The sequence below is a fragment of the Lissotriton helveticus genome, chromosome 3_1, assembly GCF_964261635.1.
Source record: "Lissotriton helveticus chromosome 3_1, aLisHel1.1, whole genome shotgun sequence".
Classification (NCBI taxonomy): Eukaryota; Metazoa; Chordata; class Amphibia; order Caudata; family Salamandridae; genus Lissotriton; species Lissotriton helveticus.
In genome coordinates, this window is record NC_136061.1 from 1,197,525,958 (window position 1) to 1,197,548,644 (window position 22,687).

At 46.9% G+C, this 22,687-nt stretch overlaps 1 protein-coding gene across 1 annotated transcript in view; it reads left to right on the forward strand.

Annotated features, from left to right (window-relative positions):
* Positions 1-22,687, forward strand: part of LOC144823367 (uncharacterized) — an 888,205-nt gene that overhangs the window by 708,831 nt on the left and 156,687 nt on the right. The window contains exon 14 of the mRNA XM_078681837.1: positions 3,786-3,802. Coding sequence (XP_078537963.1) covers positions 3,786-3,802 — 17 coding nt within the window. The remainder of the gene's footprint in view (positions 1-3,785; positions 3,803-22,687) is intronic.

Here is a 22,687-nt window from a genome sequence, read left to right on the forward strand (position 1 = left end):
CGGGCAAGTAGTTGGTCGATCTGCTCCAAACCACCGTGTGTCTGCTTGTACAAATCTAGGCATATTTATACTATGAAGGTGCGAAGTTTGACGTGTGATTGGACTTAATAATGTCATAGAAGACTCAGTTCTTTGAAAACTCCATGATTTCCTAGATAAATTAGTATTCAGGCAAGGGGATGTCCCTAGCTGCTGAAGGCGGGTTTTTCTAAGAAATCGTTGTTGATTCTTGGAACATAGTGGAAGTAGCCATGCCGTATTTGGGCTGCATAGGCTCAGTCTAAATATGGTAATGATTTCTATGCCTATATAAGGATAGGATAATATGTACCTATATAAGGGCATGAATCGGGAAAATCTACACTAGGGTTCTAGATTCATTTACAACATGGACGTCGCTCTATAGGCTGCCAAGTGAGATAGAACGCAAAAATGTGTTTTTTATCTGAAAGCGTAGGATGGCCTCATATCTATGTGATATCATGAGGGCTCATTTATTAATTTATGTACCCACCTAAGTTTGTCTGGCAGGGTCACCCCCAAATATTCAAAGCTCACAACCTTTTCCAAATGGTCATTCCACACCATAACTTGACAGCTCTTGCTAACATTCTTACCAAAGACCATGTATTTAGTTTTTGCTTCATTTAATTCTCAACCCCTGTGGCCGCAGAACTCCAAAAGTGTATTTAGCAGATTCTGTAACCCCATTGGGGACTTAAAAATTAATAATGTCATCTGCAAACAAAAGTATAGGTGTTTTAGCCCCATTAAGAGTGGAGAGTCATTTACATACTTTGTCAGTTTATCAACCATATCATTTATATATAGTGTGAACAAGCTGGAGCCAAAACACACCCCTCTCAAACCCCTCTTGCAATTCAGGTGCGCTTTGACAACTCACCTCTATCACCCTACCCGATCTGCGTGTAGTGTTTTTTCATGCAACCTAGTTAGCAACTAAATTAATTGAGTGGTTGGGCGTGTCGGGCGCGGCCCTGGAATGCCTAGCCTCCTTCCTCGATGAACGATTCTTCCAGGTATTTGAGGGTGAGTCAGTTTCTCCCAAGCATCCACTTAGCTGTGGGGTACCCCAGGGCTCCTCCCTGAGCCCCACTCTTTTTAACGCCTACATGGAACCTCTAGAAGGGATAGTCCAGCCCTTTGGTGTGCGTATTGTTACCTACGCCGACGACACCCAACTGGTGGTCTCTCTTGACCACTCTGAGGGATCGTCTTTCACCTTAGGCCCCTGTCTAGAGGCTGTGGCCAAGTGGATGCAATCCTCCCATCTTAAACTTAACGGGGAGAAAACTGACATCATGTTGTTGGGTAACGCTCCTCCGTCCGCCCTAGTATCCATCTGGCCCCCTTGTCTTGGCACTCCTCCCCCTCCCAAATCCCAGATAAAGAGCCTTGGAATTTGGTTGGACAAAGCGCTTGATTTTTCAGTCCAAGCTACCAAAACTGCCTCTACATGCATCGGGCTGATGAAAATGCTTCGCAAGGTGCTCCCCTTGCTCCCATTCCGGGCTAGGAGGATCATGGTACAGGCCCTGATACTCTCCCGCCTGGACTACGGGAACGCCCTATATATAGGAGCCCCAGCAGCAGTGACCCACAGGCCTCAAGTTACACAAAACTGTGCCGCCCGACTATTGTATAACATTCCTCGATGGCAGTCAGCCAAGAAAGCTTTGAAGGAACTTCACTGGCTTCCAGTAGCGGCCAGAGTGCAGTTCAAGGCCATGTGCATTGTGTTCAAGTCTTTTCATCGCACTGGCCCGGCAATTCTGCACCCTATATCTATGCCTTATGCCCCGGCCAGAGCTCTGCGCTCTAGTTCTTTACAGCTTGCGACTACTACTAAAGTGAACAAAGCCCGCTGGGGCGGTCGCTCCTTTTCCCATACTGCGGCCAAGCTGTGGAACTCTCTCCCCCTCTCCCTTTGAGAGAACAATAACCTTATGCCTTTCAGAAAGGCTTTAAAAACGCACCTGTTCGCAAAAGCGTGTTAATTCACCCTCAGCCCGCCACAAGCAATCAGTGTAAAGCGCTGCAAGACCTCCGGGTAGTTACGCACTATACAAGTGCAATTTTTGAATTCATTTCATTTCAATTAACCCACCTGGAACTCCCTTGACTGCCAGTACTCTCCATAGGCTCCCCTGGGGTATCAGTTCAATTGCAGCACGTAGATCGACAAATGCCACATAAAGTTTCTGGTTGCCCAACAGGACATATTTCCAATAAAGGAGGGAAAATTAAAAAACCTGATCCAAAGTCTTTAGCATGAAATCCTACCTGAAAGGGAGTTAAAATCATCTTATCTTCAATCCACTCCTGCAATCTATTTAAGACCTGCCTGGCAAATATTTTTTGAAGGATATCTACTAGGCTAATAGACCTATAATTTTACAGACAGTTAGCGTCTCCTTTTTTAATTATCTGGATTATTTCAGCCCCCCCTCCAGGTGTCTAGGTTCTCCCCACCCCTTGCTATTGCATTAGAGAGGATGTTCACATAACTAGCCCACAGCCCAGGTTCTGATTTATATAAATCATGGAATACAATCGGGACAAGGGGCCTTTAAAGCCTTGAAACTATTAATAGCCGAAAGAGTATGCTCTGGTCTGAAAAAGATCTTATCTGTCTTCCCAGTTCCCAGTTTGGTAATTTCACCCTCTGAGCACTCATCAACCACATTGGGAGGCAATTTTATGAGGGAGCCTGAGCATATCGTTTTTCAAAATGTTCTTCCTATCTTTCTGGCAGAATATTATTCCTTCTTGGGACACAGCTTCCAAGTGCCCCATGAGCAATAATATGCCAGAATTTCCTGCCATCGTTCATTTTAAGGGCCTGAAGCATGTCTCGCCAATTAACATCCTCCCACTTCCTTTGTAGTGGTAGTAAATTTGACCCCTCCAATTTTAACACCTTTTCTACATTTTTTATTTGGAGTTGAAATATCAAATGTGATCTCTCCAAAGTCCGGCACTTTTCCCTCTGTTGCTTATGGTGGAGTTAGAATAATAAATCTGACTCCAAAGTCCAATACTTCCCTGCTATTGTTTGTTTGTATTTGAATATTTTTAGTTTTTTTAAGGATTTATAAAAACAAATCCTTTGTATTTTTTATGTGTATTTTTTGTTTGTTTCAATTGTATTTTTTAAGTAAGAATAAATGTATGGTTTTAATATATTTATATATATATATATATATGTTTATATGTTGGTTAGTTTTAATATTTGTAATATTAATAATTGTAATGATTGTTTTTTATTGTTTTTAGTTTTTAACCACCCATTCATTGCTTATAACCTCATAAATGTCATTGATAGCTTAACTAATTATCACACGTGGTACCATTAATGGCCTCCTTAGTGACATCACTGAAGACACAATATTAAACTGTTTGAATCTTATTTTATGGTTGGAAATTTGGCCTTTGTTGTACAAATGGTATCTTTGCGGTTATCTTGTTGCTGACAGTGATACTGAGACTTTAAAGTGCATTACAAATCTGTATGTTATCTATAACTTCAGAGTGCGAATGAAGTTACATTTTGGTCCTTGCACGGATTATTAGTCTGATTAACAATTTATTGTGTAATTCATCAAATAGTAAATCTTTTTAAACTGGTTGATAAATAATATTTTTGACTGCTAAAGAAACATTAGCAAAATGATCGTCAAATAATACATTAATATTTTGTAAATGATGAAGCAAATTTAAGACTGCTGTCCTAAAAGAAATTCTTTTTTGTTTTTTTAATGCAGGGGCTGGCTGGAAGCAGGTCAGTAGAGAGATATTCAGATGTATTGCTATCACACTTTATATGTCAAAACAAAGTGCAAATGAGTACTAAATCCGATCCTTTAAAATATACATAGAGCAAATATGAATCGCAATGAAGAAACTTAACATAGGCCAATGGACTCCAATGGGAATCACAGTGCTTGTAGCCCTCTGCTGCTTGCAGACTGTGCATAAGCACTGTAAACTCCTGATATCTAGACAGAGCTTGATGTTTGTTTCAGTATACATTTTGTGAACCTAGGAGATACATTTTGGAAGAGCTGGTCATTTGAGCCCTGACAGCAATTTCTTGATATACAAACCCCAATCCAGTTTGCTATCCTCATTGCAAAAATAGATTCTGTTTGCCTAATAGGGGTATAGTATGTATATCCCGGTCTTCAGGAGAGTAGAGGCAATTCCAAATGCCCCTTTTCACAAAATGAATCACCACAGTGTTTGCCAACTCAGCTTTAGGTTTAAAAAACAAAGATATACATGTTTTCTGTACCTGCCGTTTCTGGTACATACTTATACCAGCAGATTCTTAACCTTTTGACTACTCTAGGTGCCATTCTGGATCTGGAAACTTTTCAGTAGCTCTCCCCATGCTGGTAGGGGATGGGGGCTTCATCTCCACACTGCATGAGATGCCTCATGACGTCACTGGAGCCATAAAGCACTCCTGTCTCTGTGATGACGTAAGTGCCCTGTTTTCTGCACCCCTGCAGTATTCCTGATCTCTCCTACTCTCCTCAGAAGTGTCGATGTTGTCGATGATTTTTTCACATTAAATCCATTTAGGTGAAGTTTACCATCAAAATGTCAGTGCCGAGCCAATCAGGATTTAAACTGTATTGTGACTGTGGTGGGCAGATTTCCATTATGAACCCTCATGACGGCTGTCTGTGGTGCCTAGGATTTGAGCATGATGTTGGCGCCTATGCAGTGAGTCAAAAGGTATTATGTCGAAAACATCAGAGTCACCACCTTCATTGCAATCTTCTTGAAAGAAATGCAAGAAGAAGAGGCATGTATCTCGCTGCCACCCTTTGAGAAATAAGTTGCTGCACCGTTCAAGTCCCCTTCACCCGACGCTGGATCCGGCATGTACGGCCCCATCTGACCCAGTGCCTGTTCCGAACACGCAAATGCCAGCAGCACCATCTCCAAATCTCTGGCATTTACAGCCATACCCAGAGTTTGAAAGCCGTGGGACGGACCCATCAGCCTTTCTGAACACAATATTTAGCTTTTTCAGCAGTGCTATGATCCCATCTGGTGCAGCGGCTTGCCCTTTGGGTCAGATGGCATACTCCTTGGGAGGTTTGTTGACATCCTACCACTCGGCGCCCTTCACACTATTCCCTCCTGTGTCATGTGCGCATCTAACCCCGACACCACCTATACTAGCGCTGTTGATGCCAAGACTGACACCACCGCCTTTGGTCATCAACCTTTCCTCAGTCTCAAACCAATAATTAGACAACGATGCAGATGACACCACCAGATCGTATTCTTTGCCACCGGCACCTCAAAAGTGCTACACCCAACGCAGCCACTATCTCCACCCCTGCTGGCACCACCACTAATATCCCAACACTCTAGAGGGGGATCAGCAGCTCTTGGAAGATGGCAAATATATCTTTGGGGAGATGGATCCTTAAGAAGTCCCCAGTACAAATGATGAAGAGGATAGTTCACTAGACCTAGACTGTGTAGGATTAAAGAATGCCAGCTGGCTTTATACCTAGCCGATGTTGGAACTACTTTCACTGACAGTCACTGTCCTGCAGTAATCCGGAGGACTGGATAATTTAGACCCGCAGCTCTCATCCTCTGAAGTCAAATCTAAAATCTTCACTGAGGTCCTGCACTCCACCTCCCACAAACCGGAATTCCGTTTAATGAGGCACTGATGGAGCCCTTAATGGCATATGGGAGAAACCGATGACCTCTACTATCATCTCAAGACAAACTGCCTGGTGATATAAGCCAGCTTTGGGAGATCCCAGCTTCTTATCAGCTTATCCATCTTTGGAGAGTTTAGTGATACAAGCCTCTTGCTCCTCTAAAGGGGCCACTTTCCATCAACACAAGCTGAAGGGATTTGAGGAAAACAGAACAGTTTTCCAAGATTATGATTTCAGTGGGGAGTATGGTTGCAAATCCATAAATGCCACCTGCCTTATGAATAGATAAGTGCAAGTCCTATTAGATGCTGCACAGGTGGTCATACACAGGCTTTCTAATGACCCTCACCCACATTTCACAGAGCTCATCTGGGATGGTGAAACTGCCACAAACCAGGTAATACAGTCGAGCCTGGGCACCGCATATTCAGTGGCAAGAGCCATGGGGATATTGATCTCCTACATCGTCATGCCTGGTTTAAAAACTGGGGCTTTTCACCAGATGTGCAAATTACCCTAGTAGACCATGTGTTCAATAGATCTAGACTCTTCTGTTCCAAAGCAGACTCTGCATTAGAGGGGTTTATAAGTAGTAAAGACGTATCCAGATCCCCTGGTCTTCAAACACAACCTACAGACTACCTTCAGTTTTGATAGGCTTGCGACTTTAGCAGTGGCTTTTCATTTTGAAGCTGTTAACTGGTCGCAGCTCAACAACAGCAGCAACAGCAGACGAATACCCTCTACAAACAATATAGAGTAAGAGGCAAGGACCAAACACAAACTATATCGCTTCCTACCTACTCCTCTTCCTCGTTTCTAGCCATTGTAAGGAAGCAGCCATATGTCTGACTTACCCATTGGAAGACGTGTATACTCCTTTCCACAATTTTTGGCACCATATCTTCAAACCTTTGGGTCTTGCAAATTGGGAAGAAGGGAAGGCCCTAGCTTCCATCAAACACCTCCACCATTCCCCTTCTGACTGGATATGCTCCCAGCAGACCACGCACGAGTCTTGAGACCAGAAGTTCAATTCTTTATCCTCAATGGCGCAGTGGAGTTGGTGCCATAGCAAGAAAGAGTGGTTCTACTCCCGGTGCTTCCTAGTCCCCAAAAGGGAAGGCAGCCTCCATCTGATCCTAGTCCTCGGGATTTTATACCGGTTGCTCCAAAAGGAAAAGTTCAAAATGTTATCCCTAGCTCAGGTTCTGCTTGCGTTGGAAGAAGAAGACTGAATGGTGTCTGTCGACCTGCAGGATGCCTGTTTCAACATACCTATCCTACAGTCACACAGAAGGTATCTTCTCTTCATGGTTGGATCCATACATTACCAGTGTGAGGTTCTTCCATTTGGTCTTACTTCAATGAACCAGTAAATCAAATTGTTGTAAAGTGCACTGTAACCTAATAAGGGATTCTGGCGCTGGCTAAACAGAACAATAAAAGCAAAAAGGGAATGAACTACTATGTGTAAATCCAAGGTTTTCATCAATTTTCTGAAGGCTAGATAATTAATCGTAGCCCAGGGGTGAAGGGCAGACTATTTAAGAGCTAAAGCACTTCGACTGAAGTGCCTTAGGTCTTAAATAAAATCTTAAATAAATGGCCAACCAGCTTGGGCTTTATTAAACTGGAATGCCTTAAGCAGGTTAGGATTAGAGAACTGTGGTCCAACCCAATAGAAAGACTTGTCAGCTATATAAAAGAGCCGCGACCGCCATCAAACCCGAACTACAACACACCATCAACACCACCTTCAAAACAGGCACCTTCCCAGGTGACTGGAAGCGCGCAGAAGTTAGGCCTCTGCTAAAAAAGCCATCTTCTGACCCCACCGACCTCAAGAACTACCGGCCCATCTCGCTCCTGCCGTTCACAGCCAAAGTTGCTGAGAAAACAGTCAACAGGGAACAAACGCAAATCATCGAAGAGAACGCCATCTTCGACCCGTCCCAATCCGGATTCCAAAGCAACCACAGCACCAAGACCACCCTACTCTCTGCCACAGATGACATCCGCACCCTCCTGGGCCGAGGCCACTCCGCAGCCATTATCCTACTCGACCTATCAGCGGCATTGAACACCGTCTGCCACCACACACTAATCGCCAGAGTACCTGACGCCGGCATACAAGGTACAGCCCTGGACTGGATCCGATCATTCCTTACCGGAAGAAACCAAATGATCAGACTGCCACCCTACCTCTCTGATCCCATTAAAGTCCCCTGCGGAGTCCCACAGGGGTAATCACTGAGCTCGACCCTCTTCAACATCTACATGGCCCCCCTCACGGTCATCGTCAGACAACACAGCCTCAATATCGTATTCTACGCAGACTACACCCAGCTCATCCTCTCCCTCACCAAAGACCCCACCGCCGCCAAACTCAACTTCCAGAATGGTATGCAAGACGTCGCTGTTTGGATGACCAACAGCTGCCTAAAGCTCAACGTCGAGAAGACAGAAGTCTTCGTTCTTGGAACCACCCCTTCAGCATGGGACAACACCTGCTGGCCGACCGCCCTCGGGAACCCTCCTACCTCCTCAGACCACGCCAAAAACCTCAGCATTGTGCTCGACTCATCACTCACCATGAACCGACAGCTAAACGCCGTCACCTCCAGCTGCTGCAACACCCTCTGAATGCTCCGCAAGACCTTTAAATGGATTCTCCCCTCCCCCCCCCGAGTCAAGGAAGACAGTCACCCACGCACTCATCACCAGAAGACTGGACTATGGAAACTCCGACATCAACAAGTCCCTACTCCGCAAACTCCAGACAATACAGAACACTGCCGCCAGACTCGTCCTCGGCATCCCCCGGCACAAACCCACCAGCCAACACCTGCAAAGACTCCACAGGCTCCCCTTGGAGAAGAGTCACCTTTAAGATCCTCATGTACGCCTACAAATGCCGACATAACAACAGACCCAAATACCTCAATGACAGAATCAACTTCCTCCTACCCAAAAGAAACCTCTGATCTTCCAACCTCGCACTGGCCGAAACCCCGCGCATCCACAGTGCCAAAGCAGGCAGAAGATCCTGCTCTCACATTGCGGCCAAGACCTGGATTGAGCTACCAGCAGACATCAGACACGCCCCCTCCCTGAACACCTTCAGGAAGATCCTCAAGACCTGGCTCTTCGGCAAGACAGATCTGCGTACCCCCCCACGCCCTCAGCGCCTTGAGACCCTCACAGGTGAGTAGTGCGCTTACAATTTCCCTGACTGATTGATTGATTAATACGGTTGTTGGGATGGAAACATCCTTTACATGGTGATTGATGTGCACCCCTGCCCTGAGTGCCCCAACTGTACTAATTTCAGGATCCATAATGTTGCTTTTTTTGTTATCATGGACAAACGTGTATCGTGCATGTGCGCCATGACATTAGCATTTCTCACAGATTGTGGTCTTGTTGGAATGGAAGGGGCACCCAAATCACTACCCTCATAGTTGAGAAAGGTTACTGCCTTTACCAGGAGCTAAGCAGCAAATGCACTGTGGTGCAGCTGACTATGTAGTAAGTAGGAGCAAGCAGGTCTTTTTTTCTACCGATGTCACCTACAGGCTTACTCATTTAAGGTTCTGCTACGCAGTGCTTAACTCCCCCTTGGCCTTTATCTGTTTAGTTTGTAATGCTGCACAGTGCATTTGCAGTGTACATGTGTTGCTAGTGTATGTGCCTGTGAATTGTGTACTATAGGAATAAAACAGTACATTGCAGCAAATGTATGTTATATGCATATGCTGCGTGTATGTGTGCCTGTGAGTGCCACAGTACATGAAAGGATGCTGCTTTGTGTGAATGCTGCATGCATTTGTACTTGTGAATGGTACAATACATGGCAGACTCTACGTTGCATTTTGGGAGACTCAGTAATGCATGATTAAACACAAGGAGAGGAGGTAGAGGAATGGAGGAATCCCTTTAGACAGCTTTGTGTTTTGCTGCATTCCTGTAAACTAGGTGGGGTACAATGGAAAAACGGAGAGCCAGTCTCCCAAGGACACTTCAAAGGGGGCTCATTGATTCAGAGAGGTCACAAGAAAGGGGCGTGGGCACCTCTCAAGAAGAAAATGGGGCTTTAAAGAGAGTCATAAAGAGTAGAGCTGAGGCCCTGGGGTAACCCTTTGATATACATATCACTGTGGGTGACAGCAAGGTGTAAACTTCGACCATCCCTTGGCCTGTGTTGTGGGGCTATCAGAATTAGAGTCGCTCCTGCTGTGACAGACTGTTTTCTGGATGAAGAGAGGGCATAGGCTAGGGCACTTCAAAGGAAACTGACCGCCAACATAAATTTCAAATGCTCAGACTAAATCACATGTGGTGTCTGGAAATGGAATAGAAGAAATAGCGCTTGAGACCCTAAAAAGTGTCATCTGTCAAGCCCCCTAGTCGGGCTGTGTGAGGAGGAGAAGCTCTATTCTGCAAGACTTCCTCCTGTGACCAGATCTGGGGGACAAGGCCTGCTAGTCTCCCACTTGGGAGAGGGGACATCACCCAGGGAATCCAAGACCACCTGCTGTAGAGCCTGGAGCACAAGGACCTACCTGCTTGCCAACACCAGTGTGCCCTGTGAGGAAGAGGAGAGCATTGGAGGGAGCAACATCCATTTGCGAATCCTGGCAAGTGAATCCACTTAGCGAGTTGTGAGAAATCAGCTGTTGTACCAATTAGGGTAATTGCCCTTGTGCAGGGAAATTTGGCAACCCTTGTGTGTGAGGGGAGGCCACCGTGAAGTAAGGGGTGATTGTCGCTGCACTGAATGGGTTATCGCTCATGTGCATTGTGAAGTCACTGACCCTGTCTGCCTGGTGGGGCTGCCATGAAGAGCATTGCCTTGCAGAGCAGGCTGTAGACTGTGTACTGTGGTAAGCCGGTGACCCCTTATGCTGAGGAGGGCCACAGTGGAGAGATCCTTACCCCCTACAAACCTCCACAACTACCTGTGGGGAGAGTCAAAGGACCTACCTAGGTTGGGGTACGCTCAGAGACTCTAGTCGCTCCGATCCTGTTGGTGTAGGTAGGACTGATTTTGGGCAAGTTGGCGCCAAGAAAAGTTGCTTGCTCAATAGAGCTTTTGCGCTGTAACACTTTGAACTTTAATACAGAGCCAGAGTGGGACTCCTGAGGCATTTGACTACTAGTGGAGCTTAACCTAAATGTCACCTATAATGAGTGGGGAATAACCAATACTGCTAGCTTGAGGGAAGTAGTACTCTGGGAACCTACTGTGAAACAATAGAGCCTGGACCTTGGGTGACTCTGTGTATTGTTTGTGAATATGGAATGTTACTTTGTGGTCATATATAAATACTCCTTTTTTCATTAAAGCAAGTTGTTGACTAGAACAATCTTTTATTGCTGCTACACGTATTTTGGCGGCGAGCCTGTGTTCATCACCCTGTGTCTACCCTACTCCGAAAAACCTTGGACCTCTCGACCAGCGATTCCGCAGAGATTCATGTGCTGAAGCGGTACTCAGCCCAGTTGCTCTGGGTGTAGTGTAGTTCCCAAGTCCCTGATAGGCTCTGCGCATTGGAATAATATACACTATAGATGTGGCATAGGACTGAGGTCAGTGTGCCTCTATCGAGTACATTAAATGTAATTACTTGTGTGTGCCAACTAACTCAGAGATCACTAGAAACTTCTCAAATAAACAAGAAGGGATTAGTTTCTGACAACCGCTCTAAGCAGTTCAAGTGTGGGACAATTGCCATACATGTGAACCAGATCTGCCCACAAACACTGGCATCGTGGACATCTAGTACCTGCACCCCCTTAGCGATCTTACCAGGAGTGTTATATAGGTCATAGATGGTTTTATAGTGCTCAGCCGATAACTTGGCGATAATAATATAGAATGATCTAGCTCAAGGGATTCCAAAAAAGAGCTCTTTGTGGACTCCAGTTTAGTTTACAATTTTTACAGATTGCTCCCCCCCCCCCCCCCCCCACTGATGTATTCACAAGCTCTTTTCTAGAAAAACCTTATGGGCCCCCATTCTTCTTAATTAAAAAATCCTGAACTTGCAGAAATGAATAAAAACATCCTTCTGATTAAGCTCATACTTTGTCCTCACTTCCTCAAAGGATATTTTTCCAACATCGCTATAAAACTCCCCCAATCTTTTAAGTCGATGACACCTTCACCCAAGTACATAAGAGTCCCAAAAGAGCCCAGGTAGACTAGGTTTTTCTTGAATCTGAGGGTAAAAATGAAATCTCCCTAGCCCCACTTTCTTCCAGATGGCTGTCCAGATCTTGTAAGCTCCCTGGATAGCCTTGAAGCAGGTTTTTTTTAAAATTAGCTGGGTTCTATTTGACAGGGAAGGTGCACCTAGCTTCTGCACTGAGCAATAGTTCAAACACCGGGGGAATTTCTTTCCTTACAGATTGAGCTCCATCCACCTCCTCATTTAAGGTAACCATATGTTGCAGAGCTGCTGCCCAGTAATGCAATTTAAAATTTGGGATGTCCACTCCACTCCTCTTTTTTTGAGAACTGTTAAAAGTTTGAGAGCCCTCCTGGTTTTAGAGTAAGCCCAGATAAATCTGTTCACCATATTGTCAATTAACTTAAACCAGTGATTTCCAAATTCAAGTGTGATGGCCTGAAAGAAATATTACACTTTGGCGAGAAACATCATTTTAACAACATTACTTCTGCCAATTATACACATGTGCAAACTATCTATTCTTGAAAGATCTCTCTTTGCCTTTCCAATAACTGGAGATAGGCTATTTTCCACTATTTGATCAATTTTGTTGGTAATACTAACACCCAAATACACCATCTTCTCTACCACACAGATATCATTAGGCTGTAGATTACTGTTAATAACTACTCCCATTTTATCCCAATTTAAAGAGTACCCATATTGTCAATCTTGCCGTCGCCAGTGGTTACCAGCCTACAGCCGCCATCAGGGAATTTCAATCCCCTCAGTCCCAAGCGCATGGGAGGCACCAACATGTTCTTTCGCGCCAAGAAGCGCTCAAAAGGGGGCTTGCGGGAGCCCATATTGTCAAACTTGCCGTCGCCAGTGGTTACTAGCATACACCAGCCATCAGGGGACTTCAATCCCCACAGTCCCAAGCACCGAGGAGGCACCAAAGCGTTCGGGGCTTGGTCTCCCGCAGCACGGGGCGCGCACTAGCGTGGCCGGGCCTGGGCAAAACCCGGGCCAAGGGCGGATCCGTCTGCGCCCATCAAAGCCCAAAGGAAGCTGGGCTGGGCTACCCCCCTGTCAAGTTATAAGCGGAACCTGGCACTCAGCAAGAACACGGGGTGAGTGTTGTTATATTCACCTCCTAAAAAACCCACAGACAAGTTAGGTATTTCCCATTCTTTAAATTGAATCTTGAATTGCGTTGATGGGAAAGCGTACTACATTACCACCTGCACGCCCGATAACTGACAGTATTAATAGCATGCATGAGAGAGTGGTTAACATTGTCTTGGGTGAAATTGAACTTTCGGAACAGCACATGTCATTAGGCAAAGAGGGGCAAGCAGATATTGTTGAATGTAGAGGTGCTCCTAATACCTGGGCACAAGACTCGCCCCTGCCACAGCCTCAGGGATCTGGTACCCGCAAATGTTATAAATCTCCTACTGCGAGCAGGAGCGTAAGCGGGCCGAGACTGCTGATGCATGGGCACAGGCACAGTCTGATTTAGATATTGTTACACCTTTGGTAAACCTAGCTGTTAAACGAAAGAGGAAGAGTGGGAATCCTATCTGCACTAAAAGGAAACAGCATATTGCAATGGTCTCCCGAAAGCAATTAGGGATGTCCTAAGCTTGACATCTGCTGCCTGTCCCTATGTGTTGGCTTTAGCTGGTGTACCGACCCTAAAGAGAGATCAGAATGAGTCATGAGACCAACTACGTACCAAATGTGTGGATTGGCTATCAAGGAATAGGAGGTTTTACCCATCCGATATGAATGACATTATTATTGTACACAGAGTTGGGCGGGTTGGTCCTTCCTCACAGAATATTGAAGGGGACTGTATTGTGATTAATTTTCGCAGACCTTTTTTGGTGGGACATTTATTAAGAGCATGTATGTCCACGACTTTTCACATCACCAACATTTGGTTAGTACCAGTAGGCTACTTTTACAAGCCACAATCATGGGCCCCACTCCAATAAGATCCCCTCACTCACCACCACAAATAGGTTCTTGGCTTTGTCTGGGTTGGAGGCCCAGAATTGACTACTACCACCTATAAAACTCCCTGGCCTAGATGCTGGACCACCATCTCTCCCCTTAGCAGTTCAGCTCATTAGTTCAGTCACACCATCTAAGGCTGTAGCCAACACAGATCTTTGTATCCTAAGTTGGAATATTGTGGGCTGCATTCAAAGTTGCACCAATCGGACTGGTTAAAACTCATAAGAGAGCAGTTAATTCTCCTGTTTCAAGAAACCTGGGCTACTCAAAATATATTAATATGATGAGTTCAAATGTCATAACATCCTAGCAACAACATCTAAACATGGTCGACCCTCTAGGGGATTATCAATTTGGATTAAGATTGCCACAAATGGCTGCATTAAAACCATATTTACCAATAACAATATTTTTCAAGTCATATTGTTTAAGGGGGGGGGATTTCCTTTTTCTTAATTAATTTTTATAATATTGATTTTCGTTCTATACCTAATGGGAATTTGACTAATCTATTCAATTTTATTGTGTCCATCCCAAAATTCCAAAGACCGTTTTAAGACAACTGGTATTTGGAGGCAATTTTAATGTCAAACTACCACAACTCTGGCCAAGTAAACAGCCACACATTGGTGGATAAAACTACCATAGGGGCAAGGAATTAGTGGACCACTTAAATAACCATATCTTAATTAATGCTATGGAGATTGCAGCCATAACAAAAGATAATGCTCCCCTGGAGCCGACATTTAGAGGGAGGGACTGCTTATCCTCAATTGATAATGCTTTTATCTCCCCTGGCCTAGAGGACTGCCTGTTGAAAGCAGAAACCATTGCCACTACTTTTTTTGGGACCACAACCCAATCCAAATAGTGCTAAGATTATCACCTGGCCCAACACACTAACATAGAATGTGGAGCCAGGAATTTATTTCCCTCTACGAATAATCTAAGTTTGGTGTGGCGGGGTGATAATAATTTGTATCTATTTAGCACAATGGTCAGGGAAAATTTGAGCATCACTAATTTCTGCTTGTTGGACCAGGACCCTCATCCTGAGGTAATTAATGCCTTCTCTAAACTCTGTGGAGCTGTTGAATCCCTGTTGTCCAAATCTATCATTATAGAGCAACGTGAACCTAGATGGTTTAACCAGTAGTGCTCAGAGGCCAATAGGCAGCTACGTAAGGCCCTGCTACAGAGCCAAAGGAGCAATTCTTTGGTTAAGTTGTCATGGCAGATGTATGAGTTCGCCATTGGAAAAAGGAAGGAAGATTTATTAAATGAGCACTGGGATGCGCTTATCAATGCTGCCAGTTTAAAAAATGGGAATATATTTTGGACTGCTGTTAAAAATGTAAGAACAGTGGGGCAGCCATTAACTCCCATACGCTGCAACATAACAAGTGCAACCTGGGAAAGCCACTTTTCCACAATCTATTCTGCTCCTGCTCTGGAACTCGATCCCTTTAAGAATAGGACTCCATGGGGAGCGTGGCTTGGCTGGCTGCAAGATGGCCGCACCTTGAGTGGGCTCTGCCGGCCAAGCTGGAGAATCCGTCATAATCCAGCAGGCGTCTGCACCTCACCTGCAATCCGACGCTGCACTTTGTTTCTTCTGGCTGTGGGGAGCTGATTCCTCGTGCTGTGCCCTTTCGGCGAGGACCGGGGGCAAAGATTGGACATTTTGGGCCGACACCGGGCCTACGTTTCTGGGCCCACATTTGGCGGCCTCCCTTGCTGTGGGAGTCGGAGGCCGCCTGGCGTGGCTGGCGGCTGGATTGGATCCTGCGACGGGCAGCACTGTGTGAGTGGCGCTGCCTCTCTGGCTCAACTGGCGGGGTCGGGGGCCCTCGAGCCGCTCCATACTGCCCTGGGTGCAGTGGCCTGGGGTCGTGCGCTCACTAGGACCCCGTGCTTTCCACCGCTCACTGCCGTTATCGCCCGGGCGTGGCGGCATGGGCGGCGGGCCCCCGCGGCTCCCCACTGGTTGTCTGCCTCTGTTTGGTGGGCGATCCCCCCTTCTCCATCGGCCTCCCGGCCCGCTGCATCTCCTGTGCCCTACCCGCGCTCAGCGCCCAGCGCTCGGCTCCCGGCGCTCGGCTCCCTGGCTGCATCCGCCTTCCTCGGCCCCTGGGCCCTCTTCAGTGAATCGAGAGCCGGGGATTGGGCCTGACCGGCGCCTGCTCCGCCGCACTTCTCCTCAGCCTGGTCTCTGGCCTGGGGGTCATTGCTGGACCTTGGCACTCCCCCCCCCCCCCTGCTGTTTCGGGCCCTGTGCCACTGCATGTTGGGACCACGCCTGTCATCCACTCTCTGCCTGCCGTACGCCGGGGGGTCGCCGATGGAGCCATCCGCCTCTACCTCGGCGCGGCCCTCATTTCCGCCGCCATTGTGGTCTGCGAGCGCGGGCTCTACCCCGGAGCCCACAACTTCATCTTTGATACACTCCTCGACACGGGCTGTTGTCTAGGGGGACGTGGGCCCCTGATACCGCCAAGTCCAAGCGGCCCAGCGAGAATTCCTGCCTGCTAAGCACCTGCTACAGAAACACGCGGTCTCCTACTCCCTGGCCTATGCGGCGAAACTGAGGGTTCGACAGGGCGCTAAAACACTCGTCTTCTCGGATCCAAGGGAGGCTATGGCATTCGCTAAAAGACTTGATAAGGACACTCGCTCCTCTCCCCCTAAATCTCAGCCGGACGGCTCTGGTCGTATTAATGACAATGATTGGCTGGTTAGACTCTGTTGGGTTCATTTTTTCTTAATTCCTGACGTCTTGGATGCCTAACACCACTTCAGCTTGGCCACCCTGGTTCCGTGCAGGGGTGTATGCCAAGCCCTGCCATGGCCCCACGGGATGAGTCCCTTCTCATTTGTTGTCCCTTCCATTCCTAGTTGTGGTTTGCCGGGGTGGGGTGGGTTGGAAACTCAGCCTAATTGGGGGGTTGGAGTGGGTGGGGGGTTGGGTGGGTGCTCCTGCAGGGTACTTTGTGGGTGGGGTGGCTATGGGTTGTTGTGTGGGTGTCTTACTCCCCTACTGGCCACTTTATGGTTGTTTGCTTTTACCTCTACAAGTATGGTTCTTGACACTGCATTATGCTTTCTACATAGCTCCGCTGCAAGTCGTTTTCAGTCTGCATTCCGTTTTGTTTATATTTCTACACAGCATAATGTTCTCCGATCTGTCCTGATTATATTCGCTGGTTTTGTGTTACAGATCAACATGCTGCTCCACTGGCACTTCCCTCCCCTGATAGGTCGCGCTCTCCAGTGGTCTGGAATATGGGGCAATCTAGCTACCTGCCGGAGTGCTCCGCCCATTAAGCTGCACCTGTCAGTCAAACGCTCGCGCGTCTCCTTGCATCGCCCTGTGGGTGGGAATCCATCGAGGGCTGTGTCCATTTGCCTGCGCTGCTCCCTTCCCACGCTGCACCCTGCCGCCATTTGATTTCCTTGCCCCATGTGTGCGCTGTGTTGTTCATTGTCCGCGCTGCTAAGTGCTGCTCCCTGTCCTGCCCCCTTATGGCTGACTTAATCTGCTGGACTTGGAATGTCCAGGGCTTGAATGATCACAGCAAGTCCCGACTGATACGAATTCAAAGGCTTTATTCGAGGATTTGTCTCATAAAAGCACAGCATACATTTAAAAAACATCATTAAACAATTATTTTCCTCGTTAAATACAATAGTTTGGAAAAGATTAAACAAACATACACAGTTAGTTAAAAACAAATAGGTATAAAACTTTGATACTTAATTACACAAGTGCCAGGAGAGATGCTCCCTTCAGTGTACTCTTGGGAACAGCCCTCTGTCTAATAGACCATACCCAACCCAAATACTTAGCTGTTGCTAAAACGACAGGCATATGAGTGGAGGTGCAAATGATTCGTAAGGCTTCTACACCCCTGGATGTCCCTAGATTTTTACAGACAGGGACTAGCCAGACTTTCCTCGGGATGGCATAGGCCTTACAGGAGAATAAAAAGTGGCCTATACTTTCATTTGATGCACCACAGGCTGGACAATATAGAGTGGAGGAACTCCTCCACCTACCTGTCAGTGATCTCAATGGAAGGGCACCAGATCTTAACTGAAAGAAAAGCTTCCTGTCCCCAGGGTTGGTTATGCTATCCCAGTAGGGTTCCAGAACGGGATACAGTTTAGCTTCTACAAACGCCCCGTCATGGAATCAGATTTGGTTTTACTCCAAACCCTCGCAGCTACATGATCCAAGTATAAATCTTTAATCACTTTTTTGCTCGGAAAGAGCTCCCCGGTTGGATTATCCCATAAATTTGAGAGACCAAGATCGCATAGAGAAGACCTAATATTTTTTAGCCATTCTATCCTATGAAAAGTATCAGCGTTTATTATGGCTAGAAATCCCTCTGCGTAATGCAGGATCTCCGGGGTGGTCCAGAGCCGTCTCCAATAAAGAATCGGGCGCAACCTCACTAGATCACTAACTGCTCTCCTCCCCAGGTCAAGACCAAGGGGAATCAGAGGGGTGCTCCGCGGGAGTCCTGTAATTCCCCTAAAAAACCTGTTCTCAGAGGTCTGCAAGGGAAGAAGCTTCCCAAAGCCCCACAGCTCTGCCCCATATAGAGCAGACCCAAGAGCCTTGGCCTCATACACTGCCAAAACGGGTTTTATTGGTTTAGACCTGGATTTTTGTGCTCCACCCGGAGTGCCCCCGAGATTTGTTGGTGCCTCAGGACCGCCATTTCTATATGCTGGGACCATCTCAAATCATTTGTTATCTGAATCCCAAGATAGGTGAATTCGGTAACCACCTCTAGCAAACAATTGTCCAGGAATATTTTCGGCCTGGGTCTACGTTTTGGTGCAAAGGCCATCAGCTTGGTCTTACCCACATTGACTTCCAGGCCATGCTCCCCGCAGAAAGAATCGAAGATGTTCAAAGCTCGCTGCAGACCGCCTGGACTTTTAGATAAAATCAGCGTATCATCGGCGAACATCAGGATCGGAATCCTGAGGCCCGCCAAAGAAAGTGCATCTACGCTGGCGCCCAACATTCGAGACACAATCCCATTTATGAATAATGAGAAAAGCAGGGGAGCCATTGCGCACCCCTGGCGCACTCCGCGTTCAACCGGGAAGTCATCAGAGGATTCGCCATGCATCCCCCATTGTATTTTAGTGAAGTTGCATTCGTGCAACCTCATAACCAGGGTAAGTAGCTCAGCCGGGAGACTCATTTCGCTCAAAACTGCCCAGAGCTTTCTCCTTGGGACTAGGTCGAAGGCAGCCCGCAGGTCGACAAAAGCAACATACAGACTGCCTTCGCCCAGCACCACTGTTCCCCACTGTAGCAGAGTAAAACGAAACACCTGGTCAACTGTGCTAGTGACCCGCCGAAAACCAGCCTGGTAAGGGGACAGGGCGTTGTTCTCATCAACCCAGTCCATCAATTTATTAACCACCATCCTACCTACCACTTTTTGAACGGTGGCAATCAGGCTTATCGGCCTGTAGTTGGCTGGAAGAGACTGATCCCCTTTTTAGGTCTCGCCTAGACGAAAGCAAAGCAAAGCTTTTCTGTCTAGGGCGAGACAACTAATGTTGTTACTTTTGGGGGAATGTGGACAGCAAAGTGCCACGCGCTTTTTCAGGCCGAGATTTGACCTCGTGAGCGCGCACGCCCAGCCGGCGCCGTGCACATCCCCTGCCTGGTGCGCGCTCTTCAGTGAATGAAAGTGAAACTGGCTGCAGTGCCTCGCATCCATGCCGCGTTAGTGTCTTTCCCGTTTATTTCCCTCCGCTTCTCTCCTGTCCCCTTCCCTCCGCCTCTCTCGTGTCCCCTTCCCTCAGCGTCTCTCTCACCTGCATCCTTCCCTCGGCGTCTCTCGCCTCCCCTTCTGTAGTTTACTGTCCTCCCTCTGCCTAAGACTCTCTCCAGGTCCTTTCCCTACCTGCCTCTCCATGCTCGGCTCTCTGTCTCATGGGCCGCGGTGCTCCTCTATCTCTTCGGTGTCGTTTCCCGTCCTAGCTGCTAACTTTCCTCTGCAGGAAGTCGCCGCTGCCCCGTCCTCGGCTCCAGCAGTGCCCCACCCTCTTAACTTCACGTCCCTCCCTTAGCTCCTCCCTGCGGTCTCCTCCCCTCTCCCTATGGTCAAGCAGCTTTTTTTACTGGATAAGGCGTGCATGTTATACCCGCTCAATAAAGCTACCAGCACCACTGTGCTGTCGTGAAATACATTGTTTTTGTCATTTTGCTAACGTTTAATGTGAAACTCTCAGAAAACCTACCTCACCTACTTGTCTTGTCTGAGTGTTAAACTTCTTTGCGCTACTCACAATTTTTACTACCTCATCTATTTTGTTTGCTACCTCATGTATTTTTGTTTGCTCACAATTTTTACTACCTCATGTATTTTGTTTGCTCACAATTGTCACTTTACAGTATGTAACGTAACGTCTGCCTTTGTAATCTGTTCTCGTGTAATGTTCTCATCTTGTATCATTTCTGTTCATATTGTGAAGCCTCCGACGCCTTCGGGTAAAGTCCGCGCTATATAAAAATGCATAAATAAATAAATAAAATAAATAAATTCGTGTGTTTCTTGGCGGGATCAACAAATCCAGCCTCTGCCTCACAGAATGAGCCGTGTTTACAGAATGTTGATCATTGTAACCACCCGCTGAATAACGCACAGCAGGAATTAACACATCTGGGCAAGGCTGGGCAAATCACTTAATCTCCCCGTGCCTAATAAAAATGAATGTGTCTCTTGTAACGTTACTGGTGCTTGTGTAAAGCGCTCTGATACTCTATACCTTTGAGTCAAGTTTGCGCTATATAAAACGCTAAAAAAAAACCAACATTTCCATGAGACCTGTCCCGGTGTGTGCATTATCATGCAGTTAAGGTATAGAAGATGCATGCACAGTACCGCTGTCTGTCGCATGGTTTTCTCTTGTCCATCTTCCCGTTTTGAAATCCGTACCACCTTCTTCATTGCGCTTTATGTACTTTCGGCAGTGCAAAGATAATACGTCTCCTTTACCACAATGTGTGTGCTGGTGTTAGGATGTGCCACACTGACATTCTAGGCCTATTTTACCCAGTGTGCAAACAACAACTGGTTTAAATATGTTCTCTCAATGTTTCAAGTTTTATTACAAATGTCACAAAAAGATGTTAATATTTCACTTCTGTTCTTGGATTTTCATAGCAATAAAATACACTGAACATAATCTTCACAAAAGTTATTTACAAAAGTTTAAGCTATTGCCATTATGAATTACAATAACTTTTATTTAAGTATTAATTATTTAAAAAAATTAAAAGCCATTGTTATTTGTAATATCAATACATCTAAGTCACGTAAATAAAACACATATTGCATTACAAATGCTATAGGTGCCACATTTGTGAAAGTTATAACTATTGGCATTGTAAATGACAAAGCTATTAATTTCACTATTTCCAAAACCAACACATACATAAAAAATGTGTCATTTACAATACCAATAGCTCAATCTTTCCTAATGCGAGACCTATTGCATTGCAAAGGCTTGTTTATATATGGGTATGATAATCGCTCCCTTCCATAGTTCCGGGACGACCGATCCTTTCGCAATGGCATTTCCCAAAAGGAATATATATCTGGCCCACCGCGCCTTGTCATTAATAAAAACATCAGCTGGTACGCCATCTAAACCCGGGGCCCTTCCCCCGGGGACAGTGCATAGAGCATCTTCGGTCTCTTTAAGAGTAAATAAATTCCCTATGGAGTGTACAGCTAAAATTTCTTCCATACCCCTATACTGAGCAGTCTCTGCATATTGGGGTTTAAAGTGATCTACCCAGGCACCCTCTGGAACATTGTTGCCGGGTTTATCTGGGATTCCACCTCTGCCCCACTTAACAATGTTCCAGAATAGCCTAGAATCCCTAGCCCCCGAACTGATACACTCACACCTACAGCGCCACAATGTGGATATAGGTCTCTTACAGGAGATGCACCTGTTGCCCGGATCCGTCTCCAGACTCAAATCTCGCTATTGGGGGAATCCCACTCTTCAACATACTCGTCGTATTCTAGGGGCGTCTCAATCCTGCTGCGCCGGGGCCTCCCTTGGCAGACCTCCCGGGTACTCCTCGATCTGAAGGGTAGTACGCGATCCTCCATGGTTTACTATCGTCCCAGCCTGTCACAATCGCTGCGGTCTATGGGCCTAACTCCGATGACCCGGAATTTTTTAATCACATTTGGCACCTCATCTCCTCCTGCGGCTCCGCGGCAGTGGTTTGGGGTGGGGATTTTAATGTTACCCTTTCGGGGGAGGAGCCTAGCTCGCGCCCATAATGGTCGCCCTTTAGCTCGGCTCCCGCAGCCCTCCGTCCTGATTGCCTATCCTGTCTTCTATCCTGTCCGGGGACGACACATTTTTGGGGAATTGGAAACATAACGGCTTGTTTGTACTTACCATCTGACCCCGGGGTCTCGGTGTGCAGCGGCTCCGGAGTTGTGTCCTCCGAGAGATCGGGGCCTCTGCGAGACTTGGACCGGGACCTGGCCGGTGGGATCCGACGGCTCTCGACCCCGGCCGAGAGCGAGAACCAGTGTTGGGAGCCGATGTGCGAAGATCCCGGCGATCCTGACCCGGGCCTGCCCTGGTGGCCGCGCGGCCGATGTGGGTGAGAAGCCCCGGGACCTGATTCTGTGAAGGGGTCTCCCCCCGCCGCTGCTTTGTCTGGCGGCCCTGGTCCTCGGTGCCCGGACTCCGCTTGTTTGGGGC